General features: G+C 51.3%; 1 protein-coding gene across 7 annotated transcripts in view; it reads right to left on the bottom strand.

Annotated features, from left to right (window-relative positions):
• Positions 1-12,118, bottom strand: part of LOC116150816 (ankyrin repeat domain-containing protein 26) — an 88,511-nt gene extending 76,393 nt beyond the window's left edge. For 3 of the 7 annotated variants that reach the window (XR_010378138.1, XM_064480188.1, XM_064480190.1), the window contains exons 1-3: positions 11,883-12,114; positions 9,840-10,643; positions 3,274-3,410 (exon numbers count right to left, since the gene is read on the bottom strand). Coding sequence is in view for 6 of the 7 variants with exons in the window: in XM_064480188.1 (XP_064336258.1) it covers positions 3,274-3,389 (116 nt within the window). In the remaining variant the exon portion in view is untranslated. Of the gene's footprint in view, positions 1-3,273; positions 3,411-9,839; positions 10,644-11,882 lie in introns of all 7 variants that reach the window. The other 4 variants (XM_064480186.1, XM_064480187.1, XM_064480193.1 and 1 more) reach the window with 3 other exon arrangements.
• Positions 12,119-15,888: the final 3,770 nt, after the last annotated feature.

Raw genomic sequence — 15,888 nt, 5'->3', positions numbered from 1 at the left:
TTTTATTTCCACCAAGTAAATCTTTAATCAATCAAAGATCTATTTGGGAGCATGCTATAACATTTGAGAACGTTTTAATCACGTAACTATGGATAACGTGTAACACCACGTCAGTTACTCAGCGAGGCCAGGCTGCTGGCTGACGACTTGCAGGAGGGGTGGAAGGCAGGACAGGCCTCTCCTTCCTGCCTACCTCCATCCTTCCTCCCTCAGCTGGCTAATTATGGCTTCTGGCCCTGCCAGGATCAAAACTGCAGGGGGCGGTAGAGTTCCTAAGTGGCTGACACTCCTGGGAGCTGGTCTTGAGTGGACTGGACCTGGCAAAGTGTTTTGAAGCTGACTCTCTCAGGGGCACTTCTGGGCCCACACCTGCAACTCCCCCGGCCTAAGTGAATGTGGCGTTACTAACTCACCCTTTTAACCTATCTTCTCTATTAGCGTACACTGTCATTTCCCTCATCTTAAAAAAGAAAGGTGCGTTCACCCTCCAGCTGCGGCCCCATCTCTCTGCTCTCCGGCACACACGCCTCCTGCCCCTGCAAAGGAGCTCTTCCCATTCGCTTCCTCCGATTCCTCTCCTCTTCCGTCCAAGCAAGCGTGTCCACTCACTGCAACTGCTCGCGACAGGGTCCCCCACCACCCACCAGGTGCTGACTCCACGGGGAGCTCTCAGTCCTCTCCTCGCACGGCCCGGCAGCCACGCTTCCCACCGCTGCTCTCCCCGACTTCCTCAAGCCCTTTCCTCACGGGGCTTCCCGGCTCTCAGGCTGCTCTGGTTTCCTCCCACGGCCCTGGCCGGTCTTCTCAGCCCCAGCCCCTGAATGCTGGCACACAGCACCCCTGAGGCTCAGTCTCCTGGCCTCTCCCACTTTCTGCTGCCGCCCCCATCAGCCTTAGGGCTTTATGTATTCTCTACAGGTTGAAACCTTCCAACCTGCTATTTCCAATCCAGACCTCCCTCCTGTATTCCAGACTCAAATACCCGTTTCCTCTCAACGTCATCTCTTGGAAGTTGAACAGGATTTCTCCTGGGTTGGCTCTCTCCTGGGTGTGCCCTCACCTGGGCCTCCCCTCTCCTGTTCCTTCGCTCACCTAGGTCTGCCCTCGGGTTTGTCTGCCCACCCCAGGCCTGCTCTCTCCTGGTCCTTCCCTATCCTGGTCCTGCCCACTATCTCCTTGGCCTCCCCTCACATGGCCTGCCTGCACCTGGGCCTGTCCTCTCCTGGGCCTCCCCTCTCTTCTTGCCTTCTCTCCCTTGGGGAAGTAAGCCAGAAAGAGAAAGAAAAATACCATATGAGATCACTCGTGTGTGGAATCTTAAAAAAATTTATATGTATATAAATACAAAACAGTAACAGACTCAGACTCATAGAGATAGAATACAAACTTGTCGTTGCCAAGGGGGTGGGTGGTGGGAAGGGACTGACTGGGAGTTCTAAATTTGCAGATACTGACAGGCATATGCAGGACAGATAAACAAGATTATACTGTATAGCACAGGGAAATATATACAAAATCTTATGGTAGCTCAGAACAAAAAACAATGTGACAATGAATATATGTATGTTCATGTGTAAGTGAAAAACTGTGCTCTACACTGGAAATTGACACAAAGTTTTAAACTGACCATAATTCAACAAAAAAAAAAGTGCTAAAAAAAAAGTGCTCCATTCAGAGCTTTGGTTACATGCTGATCTTTCAGGGACAGAGACTAGGTTTGAAACTAAATGTACAGACTGGGAGAGAAAGGGATTTCAGCTACTCTGACCACTTCCTGTTGAATGAAACAGAGAGGCCAAGTCCTCACATTTCAAAAGTGCCCAGTTGGTGAGAAGACCCACCACAGGGCAGGAGAAGGGAAGAAACTTCCTTAAGAAAGGTTCCTGATGAGAAAATGGCCCAGTGACACTCACTCAGCCCACAGGGCCTTCAACCTGAATGTGAACATGGGGAACCCGGGCATAAGTAGGCGCCAGGCCTCCCCTCACCTGCGCAAGGTGGAGGCAGCTTTCAGCACCCCTCCCTCACCACCCATCTGTCCAGCCTTCCTCACTGAGTCACAAGGGAACTGGGTGGAAAGGATTTCAGCCTCATGCGTTTGGCCCTGGGTGGGGCTGGGACTCCCCTTCCATCTGAGTGGAGGGCAATGATGTCCCTGGAATAGGGTGCGTCTGAAATCAGCTGCTCCAAGTGCCCCATGTGGGTGTTTCCTGGCACCACAATCTAGAGGGGAGGACCTGACAAATTCTGTCTGACGACAACCCAAATGCTTACCGAGCCTTTTATTAGCCAGTACTATAATGCTTATAGTAAAGGGCTGAGCCCAGACACAGCAGAAGTCAACCTCTGCACTACCTCGTGAGATCTACCCAGGCCACAGCGTTAGATGTAATTTACCCTCATAAATTCCCTCTCCATTAAGGGTGAGCTCACACCTGACCCTTAGCAACTTCAACAACCTCCCATTTAGGTTCCTGGGGAAGGTTCTCACATACAACATCCAGGGCTTATGATAGTGACCCCAAAGCATCCCAAGTGTTAGCGCCATGTACACCTAAGATACACTTCTCGGGGAGAGATTTCTCTATTAAAATAGCTACTCCAGGCAGTGGGTAAGAGCGGTGTTGTCTGAACACGTCCTGCCACACACAGGATGCAAATCAACATTCGGACAGGCTCAAGTTGTGTTTATCTTTGTTCATGGTCCCTGCTTCTTTTTGTAAAGTCTTGTAAGTTTACTTTCCCTCAGATGTTCTGATACTCTTCCTACTCAAATCAGTAATTTCTGCTCTCTGTATTATTAATCTACTTAGAAAATGGAATGGTACTAAGGTAGACTGGCAATCTGTTAAGAGCCAATGAAGGCAAACTTTCAGGTAGGTTCCTAACACAGACGTGTGTGTTACAATGAAAGCCCATATTGACAAGGTCTGTGAATGATTTGGATTTACTACTGGGTTTTTTTTAACTCATATACAGCTAATGTACATTTTCCCCAAATTCATTTTTGCTTACTAACCCTACAGTTCATACCCTTATGATTTACTTCATCAAAAGCAATCACTTAAGCATTGTACACGGGCATGTTTGTGGCCTGCGTTCTCACTGGCTGCCAAGCACGACACAAACGAGACTAAGTTCATCAGGAAATGAGGGTGCACGTGACCCAGGGCCACACCAACTCATCTACTGCCCTGCGCCACAACCACAGCAGGAGGTGCCGTAAAATCTACAAAATCCTTCTGCCAGCTCTGAGCCGACAACAGTACTTACAGGTTCCGGGGGCCTCGTGCCAGCCAGGGGAGCGCACACACGCGGCGCTGCCGCACCGGCCAGGGGCGGGGTCCAGCCAACGTGCCCGCTGTTTGGTGGATTGTACACTTGGACATTTCTGGCCAGTCCTCTCACCACTGAGAAAAGAAAAGGCAACACAGATTTCTTATGTCTATTTACACATGTCAAGCTATCACTTATCCCAAACTTCTGCTCTGTAGTAGGAGAAATACTGACTTCCTTAAACTTTGGATTATCTACACACAAAACAGATGAAAACTCTCCAAATACAAATTTAGCCAAACTTAGCCAATTAGGGCCTTGGTCTCTAAGGAAGCTAAGTTGGTGCCAATAAAAACAAGCTAGTAAAGGCAGCAGTACTGGGTTGGCCATAAAAGGACAAGGGACAAGGGCAAGAAATCAGAAAAGAAGCTTCAGCTTTCCAGCACAGGTCATGGAGAGAGAGACAAGAGGATTCTATCATCTCCACCTCTAAATGAGAACTGACAACACCGAGGATGCCCATCTAATCCGGGCAGCTAGGTTAGCCAGTTTCAATCATTCATTTCTTCTCATTCAATAGACAGAGACTGAATGTCGTCTGATTAAAGGAAAAGGCAAACAGGGAGAAATTAAAGATACACTCAGTTCTCAATTAACTACCCAAATAGGGACTTAGAAAGACATGCAAATTAAATCCATGTATTAACCCCAAACTCCAGTTTAGCCAGTAACATCACTTTTCTAGACTACTGATCTTTTGCCAAAAGAAGTCATCCACAATTGCTTTCTTTTAGCCATCAGCACGTGTATTTTTAAGCCAAAAAAAATTTAGAGGTATGCACCAAACCCTTTAAACAATACTGCAAAGAACTATAAAACCACTCTGAACTGGTTTCTCAACATGTTAACAGCAAATGAAAGCACAGATTTTCAACACCAAAAAGTACTTCACCAGCAAATAGAGAAATGTGCTATCAGGTAATGTGACCAATAGATTTCAACAACTGACACTGAAAGCCACTGACAAAATACTGCTTCACACAAATTTATCAAGCAGAAAGTAAAGCTCATGAACTTCTGTCAGTGACAGAGAATACTGATAACTGTATACACACTTATAAATCCTGAAGTTATCATTTCAGAAGAATGTCACTATACATTTTTTATTTCATACACTAAAATATTAACTGATGAGGGTTGGGTGGTAAACTATGGGCAATCGTTACATTTTTCTTCCATCATTATTAATGTCCCAAATTTTCTTTAACAGGCCTATATGGCCTTTATACTGAAAAGCAAAACGCATCATGAAAAAACTAAATCTTTCTGCCTTCTTACTTCCATGTCCTTCCAGTGTCTGCTGTACGCTCTCCATCGCCCTCAGTATAAACGGGAACCACTGTAACGGTGTATGGAGAGGAGTCAGATCAGGAGAGGCCAGGCAGGGGGCCACCAGCTCAGAGGACAGACTGACCCCGAGGCCTAGACATGACCCTGGTCACACACTGAGCCTTGATCTGCATCACAGACTGACTTTTGATACTGGACACAGGGTGCCTGGCTCCCATCACAGACAAGCCCTGATCCAGGTCACAGACTGCACCCCGAACTTGGCTGCGCTTCTATCACGGAGGTACACTCAGCGAGTGGTGGCTGCTCCCCATCTCGTACTGAGCCCTGATCCAAGTCACAGATTGCCCCCTGACCTTGGCCACGCTCCCAACACGGAGGGGCATTCAGCGAGTGGTGGCTTCTATTTCTGTTATCGTTGTGTCATTAACGTGTGTCCCACTCACAGTTGACCCGACAAATGTTATTCAGACCGATGCATCTACAACCGGGGGAGTTGCTGAGTGGGCACAGTGCTCCTGGGCTGGGTGGGCTATGACGGGGCAGGAGAGGAGTGGGCAAGGCTTGGGGGTGGGCTGCCCTCCAGGCCCAGAAGGAAGCAGCCATTCTTCGCTGGCTCAATGCCCCCTCTGTCTGGAAGCCTCATTTCCATCTCATTACAGGATGAATAGAGCCAATTAATGGTGGCCAGGCAGCCTTGGCCACCCAGGAGAGATGGCACATTGTGAGAGGGCTCCCAGCCTCCTTCCACCCTGGTGCCCCAGAATGGAGGCTGTGGCCTCTCTGGTCCCTGTGGCCCCAGTGGGCCGGGATGAGGGCCCTGGGAGAGACCCGCATCCTGCTAGGCCTTCCTGCTCCCTGGGCAGAGCTCTTCCCCAGCCCAGCAGGTGGGGCAGCAGAGGCAGTGGGTCAGCCCCTGTCCATTCCTGCCCGGCCCTAGCCCACCAGGCTGGTTCCCCAGGCATCCAGGGCGTGGTCCAAGGCCTCTGAAGTTATGGCTTGTCCTGGGGCATGGGAGTTCCTCCTCAGCCCCTTGCATGGATGTCCAAATGAGGACCACAGGTGACAGGACGGCTCTCTTAATTCCCCCACCAAGTCCCCAGTCCCACCCACCCCAGCACCCATGGGTCCTGACTTGGCCCATCTGGCCAGGGGTAGGAAAATGCACAAAAGACTACCATAAGAGGGAGAGGGACGCAGAACTGAGACGCCGGGGGAGCAGGAGGGCAGCTGCACAGGGGCCCCCAGGTAGGGGTGGAGGTGGAGGAGAGGGGACAGTTGCTCTGGCCAGAGAAACACTTGCCAGACAGATATGTGATGTGGCCACGTGGCATCTGGACAGGCCGGGTGGTGGCAGGGCTAAAAAGAGGCCACGTGTTGGCCTGGGCCTCTTGCTGACTCCCAGCTTGGCTGGGGATGGAGGGACACAGGTGACACAGCCTCCCCTCGGCAGTGTGAGGGGCGAAGCTCCCTGGCACAGGATCAGACAGCAAGAACTGGGACGAGCACCTGCCTAGCTCAGCTGTGTGTCTTCTGAATGACTGCTGGACCTCTCTAGTCTGCATGCCAACCCACCCTGACACACATTTGTACACACACACACACACACACACACACACACACACACACACACACACATATACTCTCCCAGTAGAGTGCTGGGCAAGAGACACCCCAGGTGGGTGGGACCACCAGCTGACAAGAGCTGACTCTTACCTCTGTCTCCCCCTTACAAGCTGTGTGACCTTGACTGCTGTTTAACCTCTGTGCCTCATTGCACTACATAAGTATTAATGCAGGGCCTGCTGTGTACCAGGTTTCATCAGCCAGCAGGGCAAACTTCCCTGCCCTGTTGGGGGGTACATCGTGGAAGAACAGAGAAGAAGGACACGGGAATTATCCAGTATTCACAGGCGATGCCATGTGGGAAGAGAAAAAGACACGGGATACAGTGAGAGTGTGGCTGGGGCTGCTGCCACTTGAAGCAGCATGGTCAGGGGCTCAGGGCGGCCAAGGCACGAGCAAGCTGAGGGAAGGGGCCCCGTGGGCACGTGGGGAAGAGTGTTCCAGAGTGGGGAACAGCCCATGCAAAGGCCCTGCGCAGGTGGCCACCTGGCTGCTGGGAGGAGTAAACTGGTTAACAAGTGGTGTTTCCTGCACAAAGGAGACACAGACACGGCTGCTGTCACCACCACCGAGATGATTTTCATTCCCAAGGTCTCAGAGCATCAAGGCCTTCGGAGTCTCGGGCACACGCATGGGGGTCTGAGCTGACCCTGGGCCTGGGTGACCGTGTCCTGTCCTGCAGCCGAGCTCCCCACTTCACACTGTGGCAGCCCCAGCCCTCGGGCCCTGCGAGCCATCTTCCCCCAAGACCCCCAGCCCTGCCACACAGCTTTGACACGCGCTTTGTCACAACTACTGAAATCAGCCTACACACACACTCATACACGGTGGACACGAGTACCTCCCACGCTCACACACATGCACAGAAGAACCCAATGCACACGTGCACATACCGACATGCTGGAAGGGGGCAGGCATGACCATGTGCACACACGTGCCCCATGCACTGCACACACGCAAACACACCCCTTGCACACACGATATATGCTGGCAATGCACATGTGAATACACACACACATGCCGTGTACATGCACACACAGTACTTGTAAACATGGATGCACGAAGACAGACATGCTCGCACAACACACAGCGCACGTACACACACATGGATGCAGGAGCACAAGTACGTGCACACACACACACAGGTGCAGTTCTGCCCGCCCCCTTCCAGCACCACTCCCCAGCATTCCCATTCTCAGAATCTCTGCGCACGGCCATGGTACCCAACCCCATCTCCTAACCTCCCTCTCCCTGCCCCAGCCCTCAAGATTCCCTACCAGATAATGAACAAAGATACAAAGATACAGGTGACTTTTCATCAGTAACATTGCTTAGAAACACTTTCACCCCAGTTCTCATTCCTCATGACAAACAAGGAAAAAGATGTTTTTACTCTCAGTTTTAAAGACGAGGGGTCTGAGGGGATGGAGGAGCTGATGGGTTGGGCCCAGGGACACTCACTGTGTGTGTGTGTCAGGCGGGGATTTGAACCTGACCTGGTCCTATCCTGGGGCACTAGGTCCCAGAGTTCCGTCCTCCAATGACATTCCCACCCATGGGCCTCTCACATCCAAGCCCACTCTGACATCTGAATCTTCCTCCCCAGCACATTCCTCCCACTGCTTCACCACCTTGGCTGACGACCTCAGTGCCAGCCAGGAATCTGGGAGTGGTCCACCCACCTCCTTCCTCCATACTCACATCCTTTGCATCCACAAGTTCACCAGCTCCACCCCTACCCCTCAGACCCTGCTCCTTCCTCCCGACTGGGCCGGCTTTCTGCAGCACCAACAGCACACATATCACACCAGCCCTGCCTCCTTGATCTTCTCCAGAGAGCTCTGCACCGCTGGGTCTATCCGGTCTCTCCTCAGCACACTCCCTGCCCTCATGCTAACACAGACCAGCTCCAGTGTGGGCCAGGCCCCAGGGCCATCATGTCCACTGTGACCCAGCACTCCACAAAGCAGGTGGCATTTTGCTGGCAAAGATACCGAGCCTCAGGGAGCAGGTGACCAATGGAGTGTTGCCACATAAGATGCACAGCCAGGCCACTGCCCACCTGGTCCTCCTGCACCCTCCCACCTCCAAAACCAACCACTGCCCTGCATCTCTGCTCCTCGAAAGAGCCGTCTATAGTCTGTTCCATTCACCTCCTCCCTACCCGCTGAGGACCACTCCCGCCAGCACGCCAGCCTTGGGGAAGGAGGGGGAGCTGCCCCAGCCAAGGTCACAGTGACCTCCACCTTGCCCAGCCTGAACAGCCCTGGGGGCCCTGATCCCTGACGGGAGACGGGGATTTTCTGATGTGTCCTGGATGCCACACCTGCACCCCCTTCCCAGGGCTCTGGCCACCTCTTCCCTCCTCTCCTGATCCTCTCCGGCACCTTGCTGCTTCACAGACCTTTCTAATCTGGGGGTCCTCGGCCTGGGCCATCAATAGAAACAGGTCCAGGATAACCAGCTTCCTTTGTAACCCCACTTAGCTTATTCTGTGCCTCTACAGAGGCTATTCTTTGGAACCCATCAGTGCCACTGGCTCAGGAGAGGCCAAGGGCCCTGGACCATGTCACCTGGCCCTGTGACGGCCAGTAAGCATGAACGCCCAAGCCTAGCCTGGCACCTGCTGCCCTCCCTGCCCTGGCTAAGGCTCCAGCCTCCTGCAACATCCTGGGCTTTCTGCAAAGGGGGGCTCCCCACCTGCCCTGCTGCCATGGAGGCCCGGCCGGGGTCCCAGCCCACTGCTCATGCCCTCCTGTAGGGGTGGCCTTCTCACCAAGGAAACCAAACTGCTAAAAAGGCAGACTGTGCCCCAGCCCCTCCTTGCTGGGACCCGCCCAGCACACAGGTACCCCCGCCTTTGCCTCCGACACCCACAGGGCTTGCCCACACCTCTTCCAGCATCTTGAACACGGCCCCCTGAACAAGACAGCCACTGACTCCGGATGACACACAGCAGGGACACTCCCACCCTTCACCTGACCCCTGCTTCTTGTGTTTGGCTGTTAACACCTTCCCCCTCCCCTGACCCAGAAGGCAGCTCCAGGACACAAAGGGCTTTCCTTGCGCCCCTTCACTGCACCTCGTCCCTGGCACCAGAACACTTCGCAAGCACTGAGGAACTAGCTGCTCGGTAAGGATTTGTGCAGCCACAACACGTACAAACCCCAAAGGACATCTCCTGACCACACTTCCCGACGGCCCACTCTCATTTTTTCTCCCAAGTCCCAGGAGGCCCCTGCAGACCCTGGCCACAGGCCACGGCAGCCTGCTGGCCCATCAGAATCGTCCTACCTGCAGAAGAGGAGGGACCTTCGCCCAGCCGGAAATGAAACACTCCCTTATCCCAGGAGAAACCAGACCATCCTTCCCTGCACACTCAGCAAGCACCTCCCAGTGTGCCACACCATGCCTGGCCCTGGGGGCCTAAGGCAGACACCCCAGGTCCCTATTCTCACAGTGCAACTGGCTTCCCCGAGGGAGCCCTCAGGGACGGGTGGCCAGGGCACGCCTGAAGAGGACACCCTCTCCCCCTTGCCCTCTGCCCAGAGGGCTGCCCCCTGGGCCTCTCCCCACCGGTCACTCACCTGGGGCGCATCCCCGCCCCGGTCCTGGATCAGGCTGGTGAGGCAGTTCTCAGGGCCACCAGCCACGTCGCTGCAGCTGCAGTTGCCCGTGACCAGGTGCTCCACGGAGAGGTCGTTGTTGGGGTGGGAGGGCCACACTCTAGGGCCTGCAGTCACTGTCTTGGGGAGGCTGCTGTCCCTTCATCTGCAGGAACTGCCTGCTGGCCTGCAGGAAGGCCAGGGGCCCCAAAGGGTCAAAGAGCCTCAGCACCTCATCACAGCTCTCCCTGCCCAGGTAGGTGCGCACGGACTCCAGGAAGGAGTCGAACTGGTAGGTGTGGATGCGGGCGGGGCTGCTGCAGGCGGTGCCTTGGCCACCCTCATGTAGAGCTTGTGCTGGCACGGGTCTGGGTTGCGCAGCATCCAGGAGCAGCGTGAGGTGCTGGAAGGGAACTCAGCAGCCTCTAAGAAGTACCTGAAGAACCTGCCCTGCATCAGCATGGGACACGGCTCAGCCCCAGGAACCACGTCTGCCCCCCGAGGACACACAAGCCTGGTGCCCCCAGAAGCAGCAACAGCAGTGGATGGAAAATCCAAAGGGCACCCGGGGCCGCGCCTAGCTGGAGGGGCTGCCGGGGTTCCGCGGGCTGGGCAGGAAGGCACGGGCCAGGCCTTGGCATGCCAGGATGCAGAGGCAAGGCTGGGGCTACGTCCCAAAGACTCTGAGCCGAGGCAGGAGGAGGAGAGGGCTTCAGATGACCAAGGGGGCAGCAGTGACTCCTAATATCCGGGGCCCGGACGCCGGCCTGGGGCTGCCAGCAGCGGCTGGAAGAGAAACCAGAAGAGGGGACTGTGAGCCCCGTGGGGAAGCTGGGACTCGGGCATGCTGGGGGCAGTGCCCACCCCGAGCTTGGGGCCCTGACACAGGCTCTGGCCCTGCTCTCAAGCACCTGCTCTGTGCACCTGTCTGCCATCTGCCAGTGTGTTCACCTGCAAGGGCAGGGGGTGACAGGAAGCCAGGGGCCTGGCATGCCCTCTCCCACCTAGGCCTGGGTGGGAGCAGTGGGGCAGCCCAGACCTGGGCCACAGGCAACAGTAGCCTCAGCTGTGTCCATCTGGATGGACAGACTGGCACGGCCCCATGGGCTCTGGGCCTGCCTGCAAGCCCCATGGTGGCCATTACCATTCTGGGCCTCCGTGGCCTCTCTGACCTTACCCCTCCCCAACCCCACCTTTCAGGGAATGATCTACAAACCCAGCCAGAGGGGATGCAGGACAGTGGGGCAGAGGAGAAAGGTCATTCCAGGCATCTCCCAGCCTCCCTGCAGCCCCGCTCTCTGGACCTGAGCCCATGTCAGTGCAGAGACCCCTCCCACCTCTGCCTCCTCACATCAAGAGTGACCTATTCTTTGGAGGATGAGGGTGGGGTCAGACCTCAGTCTCTGGCTGTAACTTGGACATCCAACCGCCTCCTCTCTGCCCCACCCACCCCGCTGCCTGTCACATGGCCCCTCAGGTGCCCCTTCAGTCTCCCACCTGCACTCCTGCTAGGAAGCTCCCTTCCTCCCTTAACCCCTCCAGACTCTCCTGGAGCTAAAGCCTGGACCCACCACTGCCTCCTGCCTTGGCCAGGCTGGCACTGTTACCCTTCCCCCATTTCAAGGTGAAGAAACTGAGGCTCAGACAGGGTCACAGTGAGGAGGCGGGAGTACCCACCCCTGAACTCACAGACTGACCCCAATCTCGTGACCCTGGGATGACCTGCCCTGCTCACGGAGAGGGTGCTGGCCGTGTGCCAACCGCTCACACCCGGGGGAGGGGGCGCTCCTGGCCCGGGTGAGCGGGGACGCAGCAGAGCTGTCCTGGCCTCAGGAAGCCAGCACCGCCCACCCTGGACTCGCCCCCACGTGAACCCTGGAAGTTCCTTCTGCCTCTAACTTCAGTTTTCCCACTCTTCCTAAAGCCCCTGGCCGGCCATCGCCCCACGGAGAGCTAGGCCACTGGGTGGAGAGGGGAGACTGAAGTCTGCACCCCAGTGCCCGCCCGGCCTCCTGGTGCCAGCACCTCTGCTCTGCTGTCCGTGCACATGCCGGCCTCCTGCCCACAGGGACTCATTGCTTCTTGCTGCCTGGGCCCAGCAGTGACCCAAGGTCGGTCACTGTTCTGCAGCCCCCTCCTGGCGTCCTTCCTGACAGGTCTTCTAGGCACAGCAGGAGCTGGGCGTGGGGGGCCTCCTGGTTAAGAAGGCACCATGAACATCTTTCTTTTCTAATAGAAAGGCAGTGACTTCATAAAGTTGATGCTTCTAAGGTAATCTAGGAAATAAAAGATAAACCTTCACAAATCCTGTTCCTGGCGTCTGAAGATCCTAGTAAGATGGGAAAAAAAACTTAACAAATAATGAATTCAAACCCTAGTAGTACGCTACTTTACAGTATCATGTGCAAACATCTGACTTTCCAGTCTTGGAGTGGCCCATTTGGGACACTACTGAACCAGGGTCATTCATTTTTTTCCACTTTTTTATTTTAAAAGTTGTTATGCACCTGAATTATGTGTATCCACGACACAAAAGGTAACATGAACATATAAACAATAATAGTATACACCAGAAATTGACAAGTATAACTATACACAAAATATTTAGAGCAAAATGACAATGACACCAGTACACATTAGCTTGTGGAACCTCAATAAAAATTCATAAACTGAAAGTTTCTAGTGAGTAAAGAAGAAATACCAATTAAGCTATGATAAAAGAAAAAAAAGTAGTACAGAAAAGAATGTCATAGAAAGAAACAACAGAGAAACAACAGAAGTTTTAAAAAATCCCCGATTAGTCTCTGAAAAGATTAAGTAGAATACTACTTTCCTACTAAGAAAATAGAGAAGCACACATAACATATTAACAGGTTAACACTTTAAGTCAGCCCGTTTATAAATCTCCGCCATCGGTGACGCCTTCCTGTCTGCCCCTCACCCGCACATTCAAACTGTTCATGCTGTTATTTCTACCACCGAGTTCTCATACGCCCACTCCTTTCACCCCGGGGGCCCTTCCACACCTCGACTGCACTCCCACAGCCGCCCCTTCGTTACACTGTCCAAATCCTGCCTCCTCATTCCCTTTTATACCAACACGAGAGCTCTCGTCAACACAAAGCCAAACACATCGGTCTCACAAAAGCCATCGAAGACGCCTATTTTTTTAAAAGCAGAATGTCAGCCAACCTCTGACCCTAAGTAAACACAGGAAACATTCTGCTACACCTTCTCACCTCCCACTCCTGTATCGCTGGGTCATCTCCTGCTCCCCGAGGGGACCAGCCAGGAGCTTTCACGATCATGTTCCCCCTCAACCTACAGGACATTTCCCTTGCTGCTTCTTCTCAAATTCCTATTCATCATTCCAGTCTTAGTTTCAACATCACATCTTCCATGAAAGTACCTCTGATCCATCAGTTACAAATAATTCCCTAATTTCCCACATCCTTTGCCACTCTCACTGTACCTCTTTTGTAAAACACAATTCTACCTGCATTACAAGTTTTAATTTACATTATCTGTCTCCTTCAAGAGACTGCAGTTCTTTGGGTGACGACTGTTTTAGCCATCTGCGTGTAACCCTTAGGAACTAGGACAGTGCCCTGTAATTAGCAAATACTCCAGAACTCTAAGTATACAGTCAGAATTGGATCTGACACTAAGTGGTAATTACGAGACTATTACTGAGAAATTTAACTTCACTGGAATTCAACGAACTGACTTCTCCAGACATATATCACCCACAAATCACTACAGTGATCTTGGGGAAGCATTCTTCCTACTTTTCCCTCAATCTTTCATGTAATGTCTGCAGAAATTACTTTCATAACAATAAATTGAAAAATAAAAATGCAATAAATGCAACAAACCTAACAGCCAAATTGGCTGAACACGTACTGACAGTACAAAAATAGTAATTAAGGTTTAGCTGAACTAAATATCAAAAAGCCAACCAAGCATTTATGGAAGTTCCAAAAACAAATAATCTACACAGAATTACGGTAAAGGTATTTGAAGAAATGTGTGGGCTAAGGAGTCCAAGAAATGTGTCAGTGTGTTAAAAGGGTAAGACAATCTAAAAATCACCTACCAAGTGATTCTCTGAACCTCAGGAGGGCTATTTGAAAACATCAAGTCATAGGAAAACAATCCAATTCAAAAGTGGGCAAAGGATTTTAATGGACACTTCTCCAAAGAAGACATACAGATGGCCAATAAGGCCAAGAAAAGATGCTCAGCATCACTAATCATTAGGCAAATGCCTATCAAAACTACACTGAGATGCTACCGCACACCCACTAGGCTGAGCACTATCAAGAAAACAGACTATGACAAGTGTCAGTGAAGACGTAGAGCCTTGCAACCCTTTGTGCACTGCTGGCGAGAATGTAAAATGATATACCATCATGGAAAATGATATGGTGGTTCCTTAAAAAATTAAAAATAGAACTACCACTTAATCCAGCAATCCCACTTCTCAGTGTATACCCAGAAGAACTGAAAGCAGGGACTCAAAAAGATATTTGCACACTCATGTTCATAGCAGCATTATTCACAAGAGTCAAAAGGTGGGAGCAACCCAAGTGCCCTTGGATGGATGAATGGAAAAACTAAATGTAGTGTATACATAAAGTGGAGTATTACTTAGCTTTAAAAAATGAATGAAATTCTCTTATGTGCCACAACATGGATAAATCTTGAAGATCTTATGGTTTAAGTGCAATAAGCTAGAAACAGAGGACAAATTCTGTGGAGGGCATAGCCCAGTGGTAGAGCACATACCTAGCGTACACAAGGTCCTGGGTTCAATCCCCAAGACCTTCTTTAAAAATAAATAAATAAACAAACCTAATTACCTATCACCACCAAAAAAAAAAAAAAAAAAAAAAAAAAAAAAAGACAAATACAAATACTGTTCAATTCCTCTTATATGAAGTCTCTAGAGTAATCAAATGCATAGAGTCTAAAGTAGAATGGTGGTTGCCAGGGGCAGTGAAGAATGGGAGTAATTACCTAATGAGTTTGGGAAGTTCAAAAAGATCTGGAGATGGAAGGTGGTGATGGCTGCAGAACAATGTGAATGTACTTAATGCCACTGAAATGGTAATAAACTTTGTCATTTTACAACAATTAAAAGAATAGAAGAAAATTTTTGAAAAACTGATAGGACACCAACTGTTGGTGAGAATGCGGAGCAACCACAACTCTCATACATCTCTGGTGGAACGTGAAATGCCACAGTCACTTTGGAAAAAATGCCTGCTAAGTGCTTACAAAACTGAACCGACGCCTACCCTGCGATATCCCAGCCCCACTCCTTGGCAGTGACTGCAGGGGAAGGAGAGCATTTCCGTACAAGCGTGGTCACAGCAACTGGACTCGGAATAGTCAGAAGCTGGAACTAGCCCGGGTGTCAGTCACCAGGAGAACGGCGAAGCGGTGCTGTCTTCCTACAGTTAAACAGTGCGCAGCAGTAACAGGCACAAGGACTGACACGTGCAGTGACAGAGATAAGCCTCAAAACCATTACGCTGAGTCAAAGGAGAATTCTACTAGAGTAGCTACTGAATGATTCCACTAATATGAATGAATAAAACAGGCAAAACTCACCCACAATGGAAAAAAACCCGGAAGTGTGGTTATCTCTGGGGGATGAAGTGGGGACTGACTGTGAAGGGACTTCCTGGGTTGAAGGTAATGGTCTCTATTTTGTTGGGGACTAGGGTTACACAGATGTATGCATTTGTTAAAACTCAATAAATGCCACAATTAAAACTTATGCATTGCGTACGGTTATTTTACCTCAAAAAAATGCCACAGAGAAAGCAACTCTAGTCAATGACACATGTGATAGAAATATTTACAGATAAAATGTACCCTGTCTGCAAGTTACTTTGAGACATAAGAAATTAAGATGGAATGATGAAAACTTACAGTTTTATACATCAAATAAAAAAAGATGGGACTGATAAATGGATAGAGGGCTAGATAGAAACATGACAAAGTACACAGTGTAAAATCTTAC

The sequence above is a fragment of the Camelus dromedarius genome, chromosome 27, assembly GCF_036321535.1.
Source record: "Camelus dromedarius isolate mCamDro1 chromosome 27, mCamDro1.pat, whole genome shotgun sequence".
NCBI lineage: Eukaryota > Metazoa > Chordata > Mammalia > Artiodactyla > Camelidae > Camelus > Camelus dromedarius.
The sequence above is the reverse complement of the archived record's forward strand: the minus strand, read 5'-3'. Positions and strand labels throughout refer to the sequence as shown.